Raw genomic sequence first — 18,020 nt, 5'->3', positions numbered from 1 at the left:
ACATTTTCTCATCCATGCTGCCACTATGACTATTAATGCATGAACTTTATCCCTATTGAAAAGCCTATTATATGACATTTTATCAAATGTCATCCTGTCAGGTCGGGGGGAGTTCCCCCCGCGACGGGTACCATGTAATCCCGTGCTACCTGCTCCATGGTCGGATAGTCGGCGATTAAACCGTCTCCCCCACCTGGTTTGTCAGGTGAGGAGGGGGCTGTGGACCTCCAGCAGGATCAAAAACAAGACCTGTCAAAGGGCGGATGAACTCCAAGAGAGCCAACAGCTATCCACACTTCAGTAGAAGTTACGATCACTGTCGTACATAGCATTGTAAGGCACTGTGCCCGATGATGTTTTCAACGATGATGATGATGATTGAAGGTCCAAATCCCCTCACCAGCTCTCTGTAACTTCATCAAGATCTTCCATCACATTCAAATTAAACACAATTTCATCTGTAAAGTACTCGGTGGGACAGGCTGAATGAAAGCTTATTTATTTCAGCTGATTAATGTGGAAAAGTAAATAATGTGAGATGTGAGAATGTTCTTGATTTTTTTGTTGCCATCTATCTTCTTTTTATGTCTCCCCAGACAGACCAGTTGCAATTAACAAACTTTTATAATTCTCTCTTAACTGGCACTGCCACAATCTTGTCTTTCTTGGTCTGCAACCTGCCAAAGACACTCAGATGTGGATATACAGGAAACTAACTAGTCTGAATAAGGGTCTCGACCCAAAATGGCACCCATTCCTTCTCCCCAGAGATGCTGCCTGGCCCACTGAGTTACTCCAGCTTTTTGTGTCTATCTTCATCTTAAAGACATTCACTTGTTCTCTCCATTCCTTAAAATATGTTTGTCCTCTAACCTTTCCTGGTTCCAAAGTAAGGTCATCAACCTGAAACATCAATTCTGTTTTTCTCACCAGAGATGCTGCCTGACTTGAGTATTTCCAAAATTGCTTGTTTTAAAAGGAGGCACAGTGCGCAGTTGCAACCTTAGAGAGACCCGGGTTTGATCCTGACTACAGGTGCTGTCTGTATAGAATTTCTTTGTTCTCAATGTGACCAATGTGACCTAGGTTTCCTCTGGATGCTCCGGTTTCTTCCCACATTCCAAACACATGTAGGTTTGTAGGTTAAGTTGCTTCAGTAAATTGTCCCTTGTGTATAGGACGGAACTAGTGTACCAGTAATAGTTGGTTGGCACAGACTGGGTGGACTGAAGGACCTGTTCATGCTGTATTACTAAACAAATTTCAGATTTCCAGCATCAGCAAGTGTTTTTTTGCTAGTTTCCATTAATTCAAAAACATTTCCAAGTGACATTTAAATTGAGATTGGATTATTGATTTTGCTTCACTAACTGACTGATAGTCGCTTGGCATATCGTTTCTTTTTGAGCTCTTTGCTGCATCTCGTGCTCCTCATCCACTGGTACCATCCTTCAGATGGTTCAGTTCCCTGATAACAGCAGGGAACAACCTGTTCCTGAGGTATGTGTTTTCACATTTCTCTACCTCTTACCTGGTGGGAGAGGGGAGAAGAGGGAATGACCGGGGTGAGACTCATCCTTAATTTTGTTGGTGGCTTTGCTGAGGCAGCGTGAAATGTAGATAGAGTCAATGGAAGGAAGGTTGGTTTGTATGATGGTCTGGCTGTGTCCACAACTCTTTGCAATTTCTTGTGGTCTCGAATGGAGCTGTTCCCAAACCATGATGTGATGCATCCTGATAAAATGCTTTCTAGTGGGCTGATAAGTACGTTTGCAGACAACACAACAATTATTGAGTTGTGGATAGAGAGGAAGATTGTCAAAGGCTTTAACAAGATACAGATCAGTTGAAAATATGTGATGTAGACCATGTTCAGGCCAACGCCATTCGTTTAAATTGGCATTGTGGTCAACATAGATATCATGGGCTGAAGGGCCTGTTCCTATGCTGTGCTGTTGTGAAAGGACCAACAATTGTCTGTAATATGAATAATTAAATCTTCCCACAGCTTTTCCAGACATCACTGCAAATGAACAATGTGAATAAGTTTATTGGCCAAGTATTCACATACAAGAAATTTGCCTTGGTGCTCCGCTCACAAGTGACAACATGACATACATTAACAGTTAAGAATGATACATAAAGCATTAAACATTAATAATAAAACATTATTGATTAAGCAGGTGAATTAAATGAAATACCAGAGCAAAAGGAGGCTACAGATTTTTGGTTATTGAGTAGAGCTACTACTTGTGGGGAAAAAAAGCTGTTTTTATGTCTGGCTGTGGCAGCTTTGACAGTCCGGAGTCGCCTTCCAGAGGGAAGTGATTCAAAGAGTTTGTGGCCAGGGTGAGAGGGGTCAGAGATGATCTTACCCATTCGCTTCCTGGCCCTTGCAGTGTACAGTTCGTCAATGGAGGGAAGGTTGCAGCCAATAACCTTCTCAGGTGATCGGACGATTGGCTGCAGCCTCCGGGTGTCGTGCCCGGTGGCTGAGCCAAACCAGACCATGATGGAGAAGGTGAGAACAGACTCTATGATGGCCGTATAGAATTGGACCTTCATTGCCTGTGGTAAATTGTGCTTCCCCGCACCGGGCGATCGAACCTCGCGTCGGGGCTGGTCGAACATTCCGCGACGTTGGAGCTCCCTGCTCTGCCTCACCCGAGACTGTAAGCCCTTGGTGTTGGTGGTCGCTGTGGGAGCGATCCCAGGCAAGGGATCAGCTCCGATGTTAAGTCCACGCCCCCCGGTGTGGGGCTCACAACAGTCCGAGGAGGCTTCCAGCTACATCGATGGTAGGCTGCAGAGCCTGGAGAATGTGATAACTAAAAAATAACAAAGAGTGAACAGATGAACAGACTGCCGGCAGGGCAGCCACTGCCCCGGCGCCCCTGGTGGTCATCATTGGACCATCATTGCCTGTGGCAGATTGTGCTTCCTCAGCTGCTGCAGGAAGTACATCCTCTGTTGTGTCTTTTTGACTGTGAAGTCGATGGTGGCCCCCCCATTTCAGGTCCTTGGAGATGATGGTTCCCCGGAACTTAAAAGACCACATATGTGACTGTGGTGTTGTTTATGGTGAGTGGGGTGAGGGGAGGGGGAGCTCTCCTAAAGTCGTCAATCAATTCCACTGTCTTAAGAGCATTGAGCTCCAGGTTGTTGCGATGGCACCAGGAATCCAGCTGTGTCACTTCCTGTCTGTAGGCAGATTCCTCCCCATCCTGGATCAGTCCAATCGGGGTTGTGTCGTCCGCAAACTTGAGAAGCTTGACAGAGGAGTCAGTGGAGGTGAGGTCATTGGTGTAGAGAGAGGAGAGTACGCAGCCTTGCTCCTATGCTGAGGGTCTGTGGGTCTGAGATGTTCTTCCCAGCCTCACATGCTGCTTTCTGTCTGTCAGGAAGCTGGTGATCCACCGACAGAGGGGTTCAGGCACAGTCAACTCAGAAAGTTTGGAGTGTAGTAGCTCTGGCACAATGGCGTTGAATGCAGAGCTAAAATCAACAAACAAAATCCTTGCATAGGTCCCCTGGCGGTCTGTGTGCTGGAGCATGAAGTGCAGGCCCAGGTTGACTGCGTCATCCACAGATCTATTGGCCCGATATGCAAACCAGCAGGGGATTTGTGATATTTTTCAGCTTGGCCACCTTAAGCCTTTCAAGGATCGTCATGACCACAGAGGTCAGTGGGACAGGCCTGTTGTCATTAAGACCAGTAATCCTTGCCTTTTTGGGTACAGGGACAATAGTGGAGACTTTGAAGCAGAGAGGGACAGTACAGGTTTGCAGGGATTGGTTGAAAATGTCTGTGAAGGCCAGTGCCAGGTGTTCGGCACAGAGCTTGAGAGTTGAGGGGGAAACATTGTCCGGTCCTGGAGATTTCTGGCTTTTCTGTCTTCTGAAAAGCCTCTCCACCTCCTCTATTTTTATTGTTGATGATGGAGAAGTGATGTTGTGCAGCACGGAGGGTGTGGGTAATTGGGTGTGAAGTGGTGATTGGAGAGGGATGGTTGGGAAAGAGTCCAGTCTTTTCAGACTGGAGTCTTGCTTTAAGTGAATTGCATGATTGAATGTTATGGTTTTGTCAATAAACCTTGGTACAACATTGAAATAGCAATGCAATTATTATGCTCTAGTACTTGATTTACTGGAAATGCTAAAAGCACATAAATTCATGATGTGACCTTCACATGCTTGGATTGACTTTTGGCCAGAGAGCTGGTAAGGGAAAATCGGCTTTTAGACAGTGCTTGAAAGATGATTACCCTTACCTTTTGGTGTGATTGATTTGGCATTGGTTTCCTGGTTCTTGCTGTAATTTGAAACAATTCATTTAAATGTACATGGTTTAATTGTGGTATTGCTCACTCTTTGAGCACAGCACAATACATTAGAAGGAAGAAACGAGTTACCTACAAAATAAAAAACCTGGTTATTTATTGGTTAGTGTCATTAGTAGCATCGAGTGCTTGATTTTATCCTTGCTGAACAAATACAGATGGTGGATCACTTGTAAATACCAGTAATATTTAAAGTACACTTTCAGGAAAAGATAAATTAAGATGAAATTAGTTAAAAAAAGAAATATTTATATTTGCAAGATGCCTTCCATTTCATTCCAAAGTATGTTAAGACAAAAAGATACATTTTAATATGTAGTCATTGGGATCATATTTGAACTGAAGAACTAAATTTGTGCAAAGGTCCTAACAGTTGTAAGATGATGACCAAGTCATTTCTTTTGAATGCTGTTGGTTCAGGGACAAATGGCATGCAGAAGTCTTCTCAGTAATATTGGTAGTGCGGCAGGGATTGCGGAAGAAAATCAATGTTCATGAAATGTAATTCTAAACATTTCTGCCTTCCTCGTTCCATGCATTTGAGGGCTTCATTTAATTTTAGCAATTTTATCTCCAGACATTTTACCTTACTGTCGGTTTGCTTTTGTAAATGAAAGTTGAATATTAAGTCACTTGCCAAGTAAAACAGCTTTTCATAATTGAATTGATCACTTCACCTGGTTAGATTTTGTTCTTCAATAAGGAGCAAGGTGCAAGAGTGTCTCATACGCAAGCCAACTTGTTATTAACGATACGATAAAACTTTATTGTCAGAGCAAGTCTGAAATTTGTTTTGCATCACAGAAGCTCCATTTACAGCATCACAAAAAAGACAAGAGGGGTGAAAGAAGACAAGATATCAAGACAAGATCCTAAAATACCTACATTCGACAAGACATTACAGTAACAGAAGACCACATTTATGGCCCGTCAGCGTACGTTTGATCTGGGATTAAGCGCCGTGTTTAGTTCAAGGATTGACTGGCGCACAAAAGAGCCTCACATTCTAACCTTATTAAATTTTGGAACCCTATATCTCCGGTTTGATGGTAACAAATTGTACTCACTATTCAGAATGTGGTTGGTGTCAGAGGAAATGTTATTGGCCATCCTTGTTAAAGGATGTTTATCCTTAGTATGTATGTTTGTTTATCCTTAGTATGTTTTTAAGGTAGGATGATAGATACAATTTTTGTAGTGGTTGACCTACAATCTTTGAGAAATTTTTTATGTTGGAGCAGTTTTGATTTAGAAGTAGCAGACAAACCCTTGTACCCATGCAGTGTTACAATACTGCAAAACACTCATAATCACGGCAGTAAAAAATAGTAAAAGGATTTGTTTATAATCAACTAGCTAATGACCCTCCTATTTTCTATAGAGAAAGTTTGTGTTTTTGAAAGGATGATTTATTCTGTGGCTAGGCAACTGAAAATGTTTCATGGGTTGAGATAATAACATTTAATTTCCAAATCAATAATCCAAATGGCAATTGTTTTGAGTCGATCATGATTTTGCTGTAATAATATTGGATAATGACAAAATGATGCTTCTATCACCTCAATGTGAGCACATTAACATATGAATACTTGTGGAAAAATAATTTTTCCTTCACTTTGTTTTAGATCTGATTGTAATGTTCAGAAAAGTATTTGATAGTGCAATTTTCACTAAACATTCACCTTTGTAAGTGTAAAAATTAAATCTTTGATTGAGAAGACACAGCTTGGATTAAAAATGATTTGGACCAAAACCTGGCAGAAATTAAAAGCCAGGAGGGGGCATACAGAGAAGATACATTGCCATTTCCCCTCCACCTCCAGTTAAGTCAAGAGAGTTTTATTGTCATGTGTCCTAGATAGGACAATGAAATTCTTACTTGCTGCAGCACAACAGAATATGTAAACATAATACAGAATGGGAGATAAAGTTCAGTGTGTCTATAGACCATATATACACAATAAATAAACGGATAAAGTGCAAGAGTAATAAGAGACTGTTATTGTTCAGAGCTTATTTGATATCGTTAATAGCCTGATGGCTGTGGGGAAGTAGCTATTCCTGAACCTGGATGTTACAGATTTCAGGCTCCTGTACCTTCTTCCCGATGGCAACGGAGAGATGAGTGTGTGGCCAGGATGGTGTGGGTCCTTGATGATGTTGGCTGCCTTTTTGAGGCAGCGACTGCAATAGATCCCTTCGATGTTGGGGAAGTCAGAGCTGATGATGGACTGGGCAGTGGTCACAACTTTCTGCATTCTTTTCCGCTCCTGGACGTTCAAATTGCCGTACCAGGCACGATGCAGCCAGTCAGCATGCTCTCTACTGTGCACCAGTAGAAGTTCGAGAGAGTCTTTCCTTGACATACTGACTCTGTAATCTTCTCAGGAAGTAGAGGAGCTGATTTGTCTTCTTTATAATTGCATTAGTGTGCTGGCACCAGGAAAGATCTTTGGAAATATGCACGCCCAGCAATTTGATGTTTTTTACCCTTTCCACCATCGTTCCATTGATATAAACGGAATTATGGGTCCCTATCCTACTCCTTCCAAAGTCCACAATCAGTTCCTTGGTTTTGCTGGTGTTGAGAGCTAAGTTATTGTGCTGGCACCATTTGGTCAATCGGTCGATCTCTACTCTACTTCTATACTCTGACTCATCACCATCTGTGATTCGTCCAACAAAAGTGGTGTCATCGGCGAACTTGATGATGGAGTTCGCACTATGTCCGGCTAAACAATCATGAGTATAGAGTGAGTACAGTAGGGAGGCTGAGCACGCAGCCTTGAGGTGCTCCCTTGCTGATTGTTATCGAGGATGACATACTTCCACCAATACGGACAGACTGTGGTCTGTGGATGAGGAAGCCGAGGATCCAATTGCAGAGGGAAGCTCAGAGACCCAGATCCGTGAGCTTGGTAACCAGCTTGGAGGGGATTGCAAAGAGGATCGAGGAGCACTTCAAGAACAACTCCGACCCCCGAAGCATGTGGCAAGGCATCCAGGCCATCACGGACTATAAACCCACCAACACCACCCCCACATCCAGCAACACCTCCTTCCTTGAGGAGCTTAACCACTTTTATGGCCACTTTGACAGGGACAATCAAGAGATGGCCATCAAGACTGTGCTTCCTGCTGATCACCAGCTCCGCATCGACGTGTATGCGGCACTGAGCAGGATTAATGCATGAAAGGCTGCTGGCCCTGACGGCATCCCCGGGCGCGTCTTCAGAGCCTGTGCTGCGCAGCTGACAGACGTCTGGACTGACATCTTCAACCTGTCACTTGCCCAAGCAGTTGTCCCCACGTGCCTTAAAACCACCTCCATCGTGCCGGTGCCAAAACACTCCAATGCGGCAAGCCTCAACGACTTCCGCCCAGTTGCACTTACTCCCATCATCACTAAGTGATTCGAGAGGCTGGTCCTGGCACACCTCAAAGGCTGCCTACCTCCCACACTAATAATAATAATAATGGATGGGATTTATATAGCGCCTTTCTAATACTCAAGGCGCTTTACATCGCATTATTCATTCACTCCTCAGTCACACTCGGTGGTGGTAAGCTACTTCTGTAGCCACAGCTGCCCTGGGGCAGACTGACGGAAGCGTGGCTGCCATTCTGCGCCTACGGCCCCTCCGACCACCACCAATCACTCACACACATTCACACACAGGCAAAGGTGGGTGAAGCGTCTTGCCCAAGGACACAACGACAGTATGCACTCCAAGCGGTATGCACTCCACACTGGACCCCTATCAGTTCGCCTACCGCAAGAACAGGAGTACGGAGGATGCCATCTCCACGGCACTTCACTCCGCCCTCTCCCACCTCGACAACAGAGACACCTACGTGAGAATGCTGTTCATCGACTTTAGCTCAGCATTTAACTCCATTATCCCCTCCAAACTGATCACAATACTCATCGACCTGGGCATCGACCCCTCCCTCTGCAACTGGATACTGGACTTTCTAACCAACAGACCCCAGTCTGTTAGGTTAGACAACCACACCTCTTCAACCCTCACCCTGAACACCAGCGTTCCACAGGGCTGTGTGCTGAGCCCTCTCCTCTACTCCCTCTTCACCTACGACATGGTACTAACTTCATCATCAAGTATGCAGTTGATACAACAGTGATAGGCCTCATCAGCGACAATTATGAGTCGGCCTATAGGGAGAAGGTCCAGCTCCTAGCAGCATGGTGCGCTGACAACAACCTGGCCCTTAACACCAAGAAGACCAAGGAGGGTGGTGAAAACTGCCCAACGCATCACCGGTTCCTCACTCCCCTCCAATGAGTCAGTCGAGAGCAAGCGATGTCTGTGAAGGGCGCGCAGCATTGTCAAGGACTGCTCTCACCCTAACCACAGACTGTTTACCCTCCTCCCATCAGGGTGGCGCTACAGCTCTCTCCGTTGCCGGACCAGCAGGTTCAGGAACGGCTTCTTCCCTGTGGCTGTTACCCTACTTAACTCTGTACCTTGGTGATTGCCAGTCATCAACCCCCACCCCCCCCCCACCGGACACTCCTTCCCCCAGTGATTGATCTTCCCCCACCCCCCCTATCCCCCGAAAATTGCACTACTACTGTATATACATCTATATTACTAAATCTCTGATCTTGACCGCTTTTGGCTTGAAGTTGAAAGGCACTACTTACTGCAAATCGTGGCTTGGGTGCTTTGGCTTGAAGTTGAAAGGCACTACTTACTGCAAATGGTGGCTTGGGTGCTTTGGCTTGAAGTTGAAAGGCACTACTTACTGCAAATGGTGGCGGGTGAATTGGCTTGGAGTTGAAAGGTACTACTTACTGCAAATGGTGGCGCGTGCTTTGGCTTGAAGTTGAAAGGCACTACTTACTGCAAATGGTGCCATGAAGTTGAAAGGCACTACTTACTGCAAATGGTGGCTTGGGTGCTTTGGCTTGAAGTTGAAAGGCATTACTTACTTTAAATGGTGACTTGGGTGCTTTGGCTTGAAGTTGAAAGGCACTACTTACTGCAAATGGTGGCTTGGGTGTTTTGGCTTGACGTTGAAAGACACTACTTACTGCAAATGGTGGTTTGGGAGCTTCGGCTTGACGTTGAAAGGCACTACTTACTGCACATGGTGGCTTCGGTGCTTTGGCTTGAAGTTGAAAGGCACTAATGGCTGCAAATGGTTGCGGGTGAATTGGCTTGAAGTTGAAAGGCACTTCTTACTGCAAATGGTGGCGGGTGCTTTGGCTTGAAGTTGAAAGGCACTACTTACTGCAAAATGTGGCTTGGGAGCTTTGGCTTGAGGTTGAAAGGCACTACTTACTGCAAATGGTGGCGGGTGATTTGTTTGAAGTTGAAAGGCACTACTTACTGCACATGGTGGCTTGGGTGCTTTGGCTTGAAGTTGAAAGGCACTAATTACTGCAAATGGTGGCGGGTGAATTGGCTTGAAGTTGAAAGGCACTTCTTACTGCAAATGGTGGCGGGTGCTTTGGCTTGAAGTTGAAAGGCACTACTTACTGCAAATGGTGGCATGAAGTTGAAAGGCACTACTTACTGCAAATGGTGGCTTGTGTGCTTTGGCTTGAAGTTGAAAGGCACTACTTACTGCAAATGGTGGCTTGGGTGCTTTGGGGGCTTTGGCTTGAAGTTTAAAAAAATCACCATTCTCTCTGCTGCACTTGCTGGAGGGAGGGGGAGGGACTATAAAACCAGGAAGTGGTGTGCCTCAGTCTCTGCAAGATGGATGAAGCCAAGGGTCATGTCTCTATGAGCTCTGAATAACACTGAACAAATGTCTACACAACTGTGAGTACCCTTAATGTGGTTTGAAAATGAAAATATGGTTTGTTTGAAGTAAAAAGGCACTGCCTGCAAATGGTTGTTTGGATGCTTTGGCTTGAAGTTGAAAGGCACTACTTACTGCAAATGGTGGCTTGGGAGCTTTGTTTTAAAGTTGAAAGGCACTACTTACTGCAAATGGAGGCTTGGATGGTTTGCTTGAAGTTGAAAGGCACTACTTAATGCACATGGTGGCTTGGGTGCTTTGGCTTGAAGTTGAAAGGCACTACTTATTGCAAATGGTGGCATGAGTTGAAAGGCACTACTTACTGCAAATGGTGGCGGGTGCTTTGGCTTGAAGTTGAAAGGCACTACTTACTGCAAATGGTGGCTTGGGTGCTTTGGCTTGATGTTGAAAGGCACTACATACTGCAAATGTTGGCTTGGGTGCTTTGGCTTGAAGTTGAAAGTCACTACTTACTGCAAATGGTGGCTTGGGTGCTTTGGCTTGAAGTTGAAAGGCACTACTTACTGCAAATGGTGGCTTGGGTGGTTTGCTTGAAGTTGAAAGGCACTACTTACTGTATATGGTGGCTTGGGTGCTTTGGCTTGAGGTTGAAAGGCACTACTTACTGCAAATGATGGCTTGTGTGCTTTGGCTTGAAGTTGAAAGGCACTACTTACGGCAAATGGTGGCGGGTGCTTTGGCTTGAAGTTGAAAGGCACTACTTACTGCAAATGGTGGCTTGGGAACTTTGGCTTGAAGTTGAAAGGCACTACTTACTGCAAATGGTGGCGGGTGATTTGTTTGAAGTTGAAAGGCACTACTTACTGCAAATGGTGGCTTGGGGGCTTTGGCTTGAAGTTGAAAGGCACTACTGCAAATGCACTTACTTCCTGTTTGCACTGTATATTGATTTTAGATGAAACGCTACCACTTACGGCTGTGATTTCTGGCCATCTTACTCAGTCCCCCCTCCGCTGAGCAGATGCAGAGAATTCTTCCCACCAATGAAAAATAAAAGTGTTTATAGTGTTTAAAAAAGTTGAGAATCTCTCTCGTGTCAATCACGCCCTGAAAGCCTCACCTTTTCCGGTGGGAGGGGGAGGGGTTATAAAATACGGAAGTGTGGGTGTGGCTGAGTCTCTGCATGATGGGGGAGGGAGAGGTTATGACTGTCTGAGCTGTGAATCAACTGAACACACTGAATGTCTACTGAACTGTGAGTTTGGTGTGGTTTTATAGTGGTTTCACTCTGCATGAAATGGTATGAAGCTGCATTTGCATTTGGTGGCCTTCGACCCTGCTTGAAGTGGAATGAAACTGCACTTGAATTTGGCGGCCTTGCATCCTGCTTGAAGTGGTATGAAACTGCACTGAATTTGGTGGCCTTGCACCCTGCTGAAAGTGGTATGAAACTGCACTTGAATTTGGTGGCCTTGGATCCAGCTTGAAGTGGTATGAAACTGCACTTGAATTCGGTGTCTTGCACCCTGCTTGAAGTGGTTGGAAACTGCACTTGAATTCGGTGGCCTTGCACCCTGCTCATAGTGGTAAGAAACTGCACTTGAATTTGGTGGCCTTGCACCCTGCTTGAAATGGTAGGAACATGGATTTGAATTTGGTGGCCTTGCACCCTGCTTGAAATGGAATTTCAAGGAATAGTAATGAATCAACTGCCAGCCCACCAGCCGTGAGTGAGCTGCCAGCAGATCAGGCTTGAGGGACTGAGCTGCCACCCCAAGAACCCATACCAGCACTCCAGAAAGCCCCCGCACTGGCCACCAATATTGGAATTGGTGGAGAGGTGGAATATTGCGTCGGGGGACCAGCCCTCCCGTGTGAACATGGGACCCAACGGGTCCCACATAGTCTAGTATATATATATTTAACTGTTCCATTATTCTGTGTTCGCACTTCTGGGTGAGATGCTAACTGCATTTCGTTGCCTCTGTACTTGTACACTGCACAATGACAATAAAGTTTGAATCTGAATCTGAAAAACCTAGCCATGAAGACAAAGGAAATGTCCGTAGACCTCCGAAACAGGATTGTGTCGAGACAGATCTTGTGAAGGGTATAAAACAATTTCTGCAGCATTACAGGTCTCGAAGAGCACAGTGGCCTCCGTTGAACTCTTTGGCCTGAATGCCAAGCGTCACGTCTGGAGGAAACCAGGCACCGCTCATCACCTGACCAATACCATACCTACGGTGAAGCATGGTGGTGGCAGCATCATGCTGTAGGGATGTTTTTCAGTGGCAGGAACTGGGAGACTAGTCAGGATCGAGGGAAAGATGAACGGAGCAAAGTACAGAGAGATCCTTGGTGAAAACCTGCTCCAGAGCGTCTGGACCTCAGACTGGGGCGGAGGTTCACCTTCCAACAGGACACTGACCCTAACCACACAGCCAAGACAATGCAAGAGTGGCTTCGTGACAAGTCTGTGAATGTCCTGTAGTGGCCCAGCCAGAGCCCGGACTTGAACCCGATCGAACACCTCTGGAGGGACCTGAAAATAGCTATGCATTGACGCTCCCCATCCAACCTGACAGAGCTTGAGAGGATCTGCAGAGAAGAATGGGAGAAATTACCTAAATACAGATGTGCCAAGCTTGTGGCGTCAAACACAAGAAGACTTGAGGCTGTAATCGCTGCCAAATGTGCCTCAACAAAGTACTGAGTAAATGGTCTGAATACTTATGTAAATGTGATATTTCAGTTATTTCTTCTTAATTACTTTGCAAAAATTCCTAAACACCGGTTTTCACTTTTTTATTATGGGGTATTGTGTGTAGATTGATGAGAAAAAAAATGAATTTAATCCATTTTAGATAAGGCTGTAACGTAACAAAATGTGGAATGTGAAGGAGGCTGAATACTTTCTGAATGCACTATATGAGATTTAGAAATATTATTTCTTATCCTTTTTCAGTTATATATGAATACCACTTATCTAAATTGTACAGATATCAGAGCTAGGTTTACATAACTATCTAACATAAGATAGACACGTAGATAACATCATCAAGTAGATAGGGTGGTGAAGAAGGCTTTTGGCGCAATGGCCTTGATCAGGCAGAGAATTGCACATAAAAGTTGGGATGTTATTTGCAGTTGTAAACGAAGTTTGATGAGACCGCATTTGGAGTACTGTTTTACATTTGGTCACCTTGCTACAGGAAAGATGTCATTAAACTGAAAATAAAATGTAATTCGGTAGGGATAGGTAATGTTTCATTTTCCCGACCCAAACGTCGAGTATCCATGACCTCCAGAGATGCTGCCTGACACGCAGAGTTACTCCAGCACTTTGTGTTTTGCTCAAGAATGCAGAGAAGATTTGCGAGTATGTTGTCATGACACGAAGGCCTGAACTAATGGGGGTGGTTGGGTAGGATAGGACTTTATTCCTTGTAGTGCAGGAGACTGAGACGTGATCTTATAGACACTATTCCCCTGTTCCATTATAAATTAGGCCTTCAGTAGGGTCTTCTTGATATCCCGCAGCTCCGCTCTTGCTTCCCCTCCCCCCATTCGTAACAAGGACATAGTCCCCCTTGTCCTCACCTTCCACCCCATCAGCTGTCGCATACAGCACATAATCCTCCAATATCTTCGCCACCTCCAACGGGATCTTACTACTGGCCACATCCTCTCATCTCCACCCCTTTCCGCAGGGACCGTTTGCTCTGCAACTCCCTGGTCAACTCGTCCCCCAAACCTCCCCCTCCCCAGGTGCTTTCCCCTGCAACTACAGGAGATGCAACACCTGTCCCTATACCTCCCCCCTCCACTCTGTCCAAGGACCTTAGCAGTCTTTTCCGGTGAGGCAGAGGTTCACTTGCACCTCCTCCAACCTTATCCACTGTTCCAGGTGTGGACTCCTGTATATCGACAAAACCAAGCACAGGCTCGGAGATTGTTTCGCTGAACACCTCCGCTCAGTCCGCCTAAATCTATCTGATCTCCCAGTTGCTAAACATTTTAATTCCCCCTCCCATTCTGACCATTTTGTCCTGGGCCTCCTCCATTGTCAGAGTGAAGCCAAGTGCAAATTGGAGGGACAGCACCTCAAATTTCGCTTGGGCAGCTTACACCCCAGTGGTATGAACATTACTTCTCTAATTTCAAGTAACACTTGCTTTCCCTCGCTCTACTCCATCCCCTCCCCCTTCCCAGTTCTCCGACCAGTCTTACTGTCTCTAACTACATTTTATCTCTGTTTGCTTTGCAGTTACCTTCTCCCAACTAACAATCTTTTCTACATTTTCCTTGATCCTCATTCCCTTCGTCCTGTTTTCACACATTACGCTTCCTTATCTATACATGTCCTTATCTATGTACCTACCACTCCCCTGACATCAGTCTGAAGAAGAGTCTCGACCCGAAACATCACCCATTCCTTCTCTCCCGAGATGCTGCCTGCCCCGCTGAGTTACTCCAGCATTTTGTGTCTATCTTTGAATGTACAGTCTTTTCCCCAGAATAGGGGAATCAACAATTTAAGGGCATGGGTTTAAGGTAAAAGAGGAAACATTTAAAAGGGTTTTGAGGAGCAATTTTTTCACACAAGGTGGCGAGTTTATGGAATGAGCTCCCGAGGAACTGGTTGAGGCAGGTACAAAGAACATTTGTTCAGGTGCCTGGACAGGAATGGATTAGAGGGATGTGTCTCAAATGTGGGCAAATGGGACTGTGTATCTTGGTCGCCATGGTGAGTTGGGCTGAAGGGTTTGTTCCCGTGCTGTCTGACTGAGCGCTGACTCTTTGAATCTATTTGGACATCCCAGCATCTCCATCTTAATTTAAATATGTATTTAGTAATTACTGGAAATAGATCTTGGTTTTTCCTTGAGCAACATGGTAATCCCCCATTCTGCCAATATTCTGGTTTCAGTCATGTTTCTCTAAGGAAGTCCTGTTTGGATGCTTAAGAGTAATTGTTCTTCGGGTCCTTCCCTGACACGGTGCAAAACTGTATTCTGTATTTATGGAGATTTTAGTGCAAATAACTTTGATTGTAAAAATTGTACAATCTGGGAAGAAAATGTAGGTGGGGATAGGAAAATGGATTTGCTGAGATTAACCTAATATATGTTCTTTTTCTTTGCAGCGATAGTTACTTTGCACGCGTGCGAGCAGTGGTGATGACCCGTGATGACTCGAGTGGAGGTTGGGTGCCACTGGGAGGGGGCGGCCTCAGCTGTGTCACTGTTTTTAAAGTTCATCTGGATGACTGTGCTTGTGATGATTTTCTTATCCATGGGGAAAGGCTCCGGGACAAAGCGGTAGGAAATATATATTTTTATTTCTATTTGTAGTGATGTGTTGAAGCCATAATTTCCAATGTTTAACTGTTTATTAACAGCATCACATTGCCTAGGGAAGAAATAAAATTGCTGTAATCCAAACTTCATTTTTGTGTGATTGGAGCATTTTTGCCTATATGAATAGAATGTGTGTGTATGTTGTGCTGTCATGTAATTCCATTTACCCCCTGTTCTTTTACAAATAGCCTGTTAAGTTATAGTTCATCATCTTATAAAAATACACAACTTTTGTAGAATTTCAATAAAATAACAAGGTTGTATGTGATATTCAAGTTTGAGTAAAAATGGAAAAAAAAATTCTAGTGTTGTCCTTGCTATCAAATACCTGAATTGTGGTATTTCAATCTACATGATACGGTGGTGCAGTGTACTGTAAACAGCCTCTTCAATTTCTTGCATGATTGTTTTCTCCCTTGATAATTCAGCAAGCCAGGATCATACTTCCCTCCATCTCTGAAAAAATAGGAATGTCATAGCTTCTCAATAAACAGCCAGTCTGCCAACTAAACATCTGTCCAGAAAATGTGGTGACTTTCTGTAAAATAACCACCAGTCTCTAAACCTATTTTCCTCATCATGTGGCCATCATCATTTTTCATTCATTCATTTTTTTGATTTTCTGAGCATTGCCCAATTGCTCTTATGAAGGTGGTGAATTATTGCCGCCTTCCTAATGAAGGAGCGTGCTGTAGTGAGGGAAAGGGAATTTAGCCTTTAGCCGCAGCAACAATGAAAGAACAGTGATGCAGGTCCTCCCCAGGTTACGAACAGCCGACTTATTGTCAGCCTGTACATACCAGCAAGCATTTGGGAGACCAGTGGGACAGATATGCCAGCAGCTGTGATCCTCTCCCATACGCTGTTTGTATTCACTTCTGACTTACGAACAGTTCTGGTTACGAACAGTTTGGCATATGAATATTTCTCGGTGAAGGCGTAACGTGGGAAAGACCTATATGTTTCCAGCTCAACATGGCATACAATTGGGAATCCTCCAGAGATTGCTTTGGAGACTTGTCTTTAGTGTTAGAAGTTCTTGTTGAAATAGTGTAGGCATTGTACAGACTGTGTACACTGCAGTCATTGTGTTTGGTGATGGAGGTAATGAGTATTTAAAGTGGCAAATGGGGTGCCATTCTCATGGGTTGATTTGCCCTTGATTCTGGGAACTTCTCTGGTCGATGGAACTACATGCACTCAGGACAATATTATATCATCTACTTGGTTGTATATTGCAGATTAAGTAAAGGTTTTGTGTTGTAAGGCGAATTACCCACCGCTGATTAAAGCTACCAAACCATTGCAGATACCCAAGCAAATTTGTATGTCTGCAGTCATGTGCATGCATGTACTGTATACTTCCTGCAAGTATTACTTGTTTCTTCTTGCTCTTTCTGCCATTGTAGTTTCTCTTCTTAATGATATCTGTGTGCCTAATGATTCACTAAGTAACTACAGGAGATCTGCTGGTCATTACAGTAATTAAAAATAGTCTGCAAGTACTTCAGGGATCATAATTTAGTCGCTTTGAGGTGTGACTGAAGTGGTTTTTACAATTTTTACTATATCAAGCTCTTCTGAGGTGTATGCTTTGCCATTGTGATTAAATCTCCTTTTGTCACTCCTTGTTTCACGGCAAGCTATTGCAACGTTTAAGAAACATTTAGACAGGTACATTGATGAGAGGTTTAGAGGGATATGGGCCAAACATAGGCAGGTGGGACTACTGCAGATGCAGAGCTGCCAAGTAGTACGGATTTTCCGTATTTTGTACGGAAATGCGTTAAGAATACGGATGTACGGTTTTTACGTTGTTAAATACGGATTTTTTAAAAGTCATATTTAACAACGCAAAATCGACCATAGATAATCGTGGCAGGTGGGAGCGGCTGGGATCGGCCTGACTTCCTGTTTTGTTGCCATGCCGCTCACCAATGGAGGTAGTCTGGTGGGGTTGACTTGGGATCTTGCTGCTTGGAAAATGCAGGGATGTGTGGGATCATGCTGTACCTCTGGAGATCGTAACAGATTAAATCTGTGTTTCGGGTTTCAAGATCTGGGTGATTGTTTTTGTGGGCGTTAGTCTGCTGCGGAGCTTGGGTTGGGGTCTCTTTGTCTCTTGTTCTTTCTCGCTCTCTCCCTCCCTCTCTCCCCTCTCTCTCTCCCTCCATTCCTCGCTCTCTCTCCCTCTCTTGCTGTGTCTCTCTTTCGCTCTCTCCCTCCCTCCCTCTCTCTCTCACGCGCTCTCTCTCCAGCTCCCCATCTCGTCTCTCTCGCTCCCTCTCTCGCCTCGGCATTCCCGGAATCATTTGGTGTTTTGCGGGAATGGCTGCATCTGCGGTTCCTTCCTGTTGGGGGGGGGGGGGAGCCCTGGCCCGGGGCGGCTCCTGGTCCCTTAACCTCCGCGGATGCCGCTTGGCCAGCTGAGTTCCTCCAGCACTCTGTGTTTTTTGTTTGGCTCTGGAGGGGGGGCTGGGGTGGCTCAGCGAGACGGGCGGCGGCTTAGGGGAGGAGGAATGGGTGGAGTTTTGGGTCGAGACCCTTCTTCAGACAATCACAAGTAGTCTCACCGACGAGAGTT

The 18,020-nt window shown here is 45.0% G+C and overlaps 1 protein-coding gene across 2 annotated transcripts in view; it reads left to right on the top strand.

Moving 5' to 3' along the window:
• Window positions 1-18,020, top strand: part of spred1 (sprouty related EVH1 domain containing 1) — a 99,192-nt gene that overhangs the window by 33,591 nt on the left and 47,581 nt on the right. For both annotated transcript variants that reach the window (XM_033026948.1, XM_033026947.1), the window contains exon 2: window positions 15,223-15,397. In XM_033026948.1, the coding sequence (XP_032882839.1) occupies window positions 15,223-15,397 (175 nt within the window). The remainder of the gene's footprint in view (window positions 1-15,222; window positions 15,398-18,020) is intronic.

This window comes from Amblyraja radiata, chromosome 9, assembly GCF_010909765.2.
Source record: "Amblyraja radiata isolate CabotCenter1 chromosome 9, sAmbRad1.1.pri, whole genome shotgun sequence".
Taxonomy (NCBI): domain Eukaryota; kingdom Metazoa; phylum Chordata; class Chondrichthyes; order Rajiformes; family Rajidae; genus Amblyraja; species Amblyraja radiata.
Note: the sequence above shows the minus strand (reverse complement) of the source record. Positions and strands in the feature narration are given on the sequence as shown.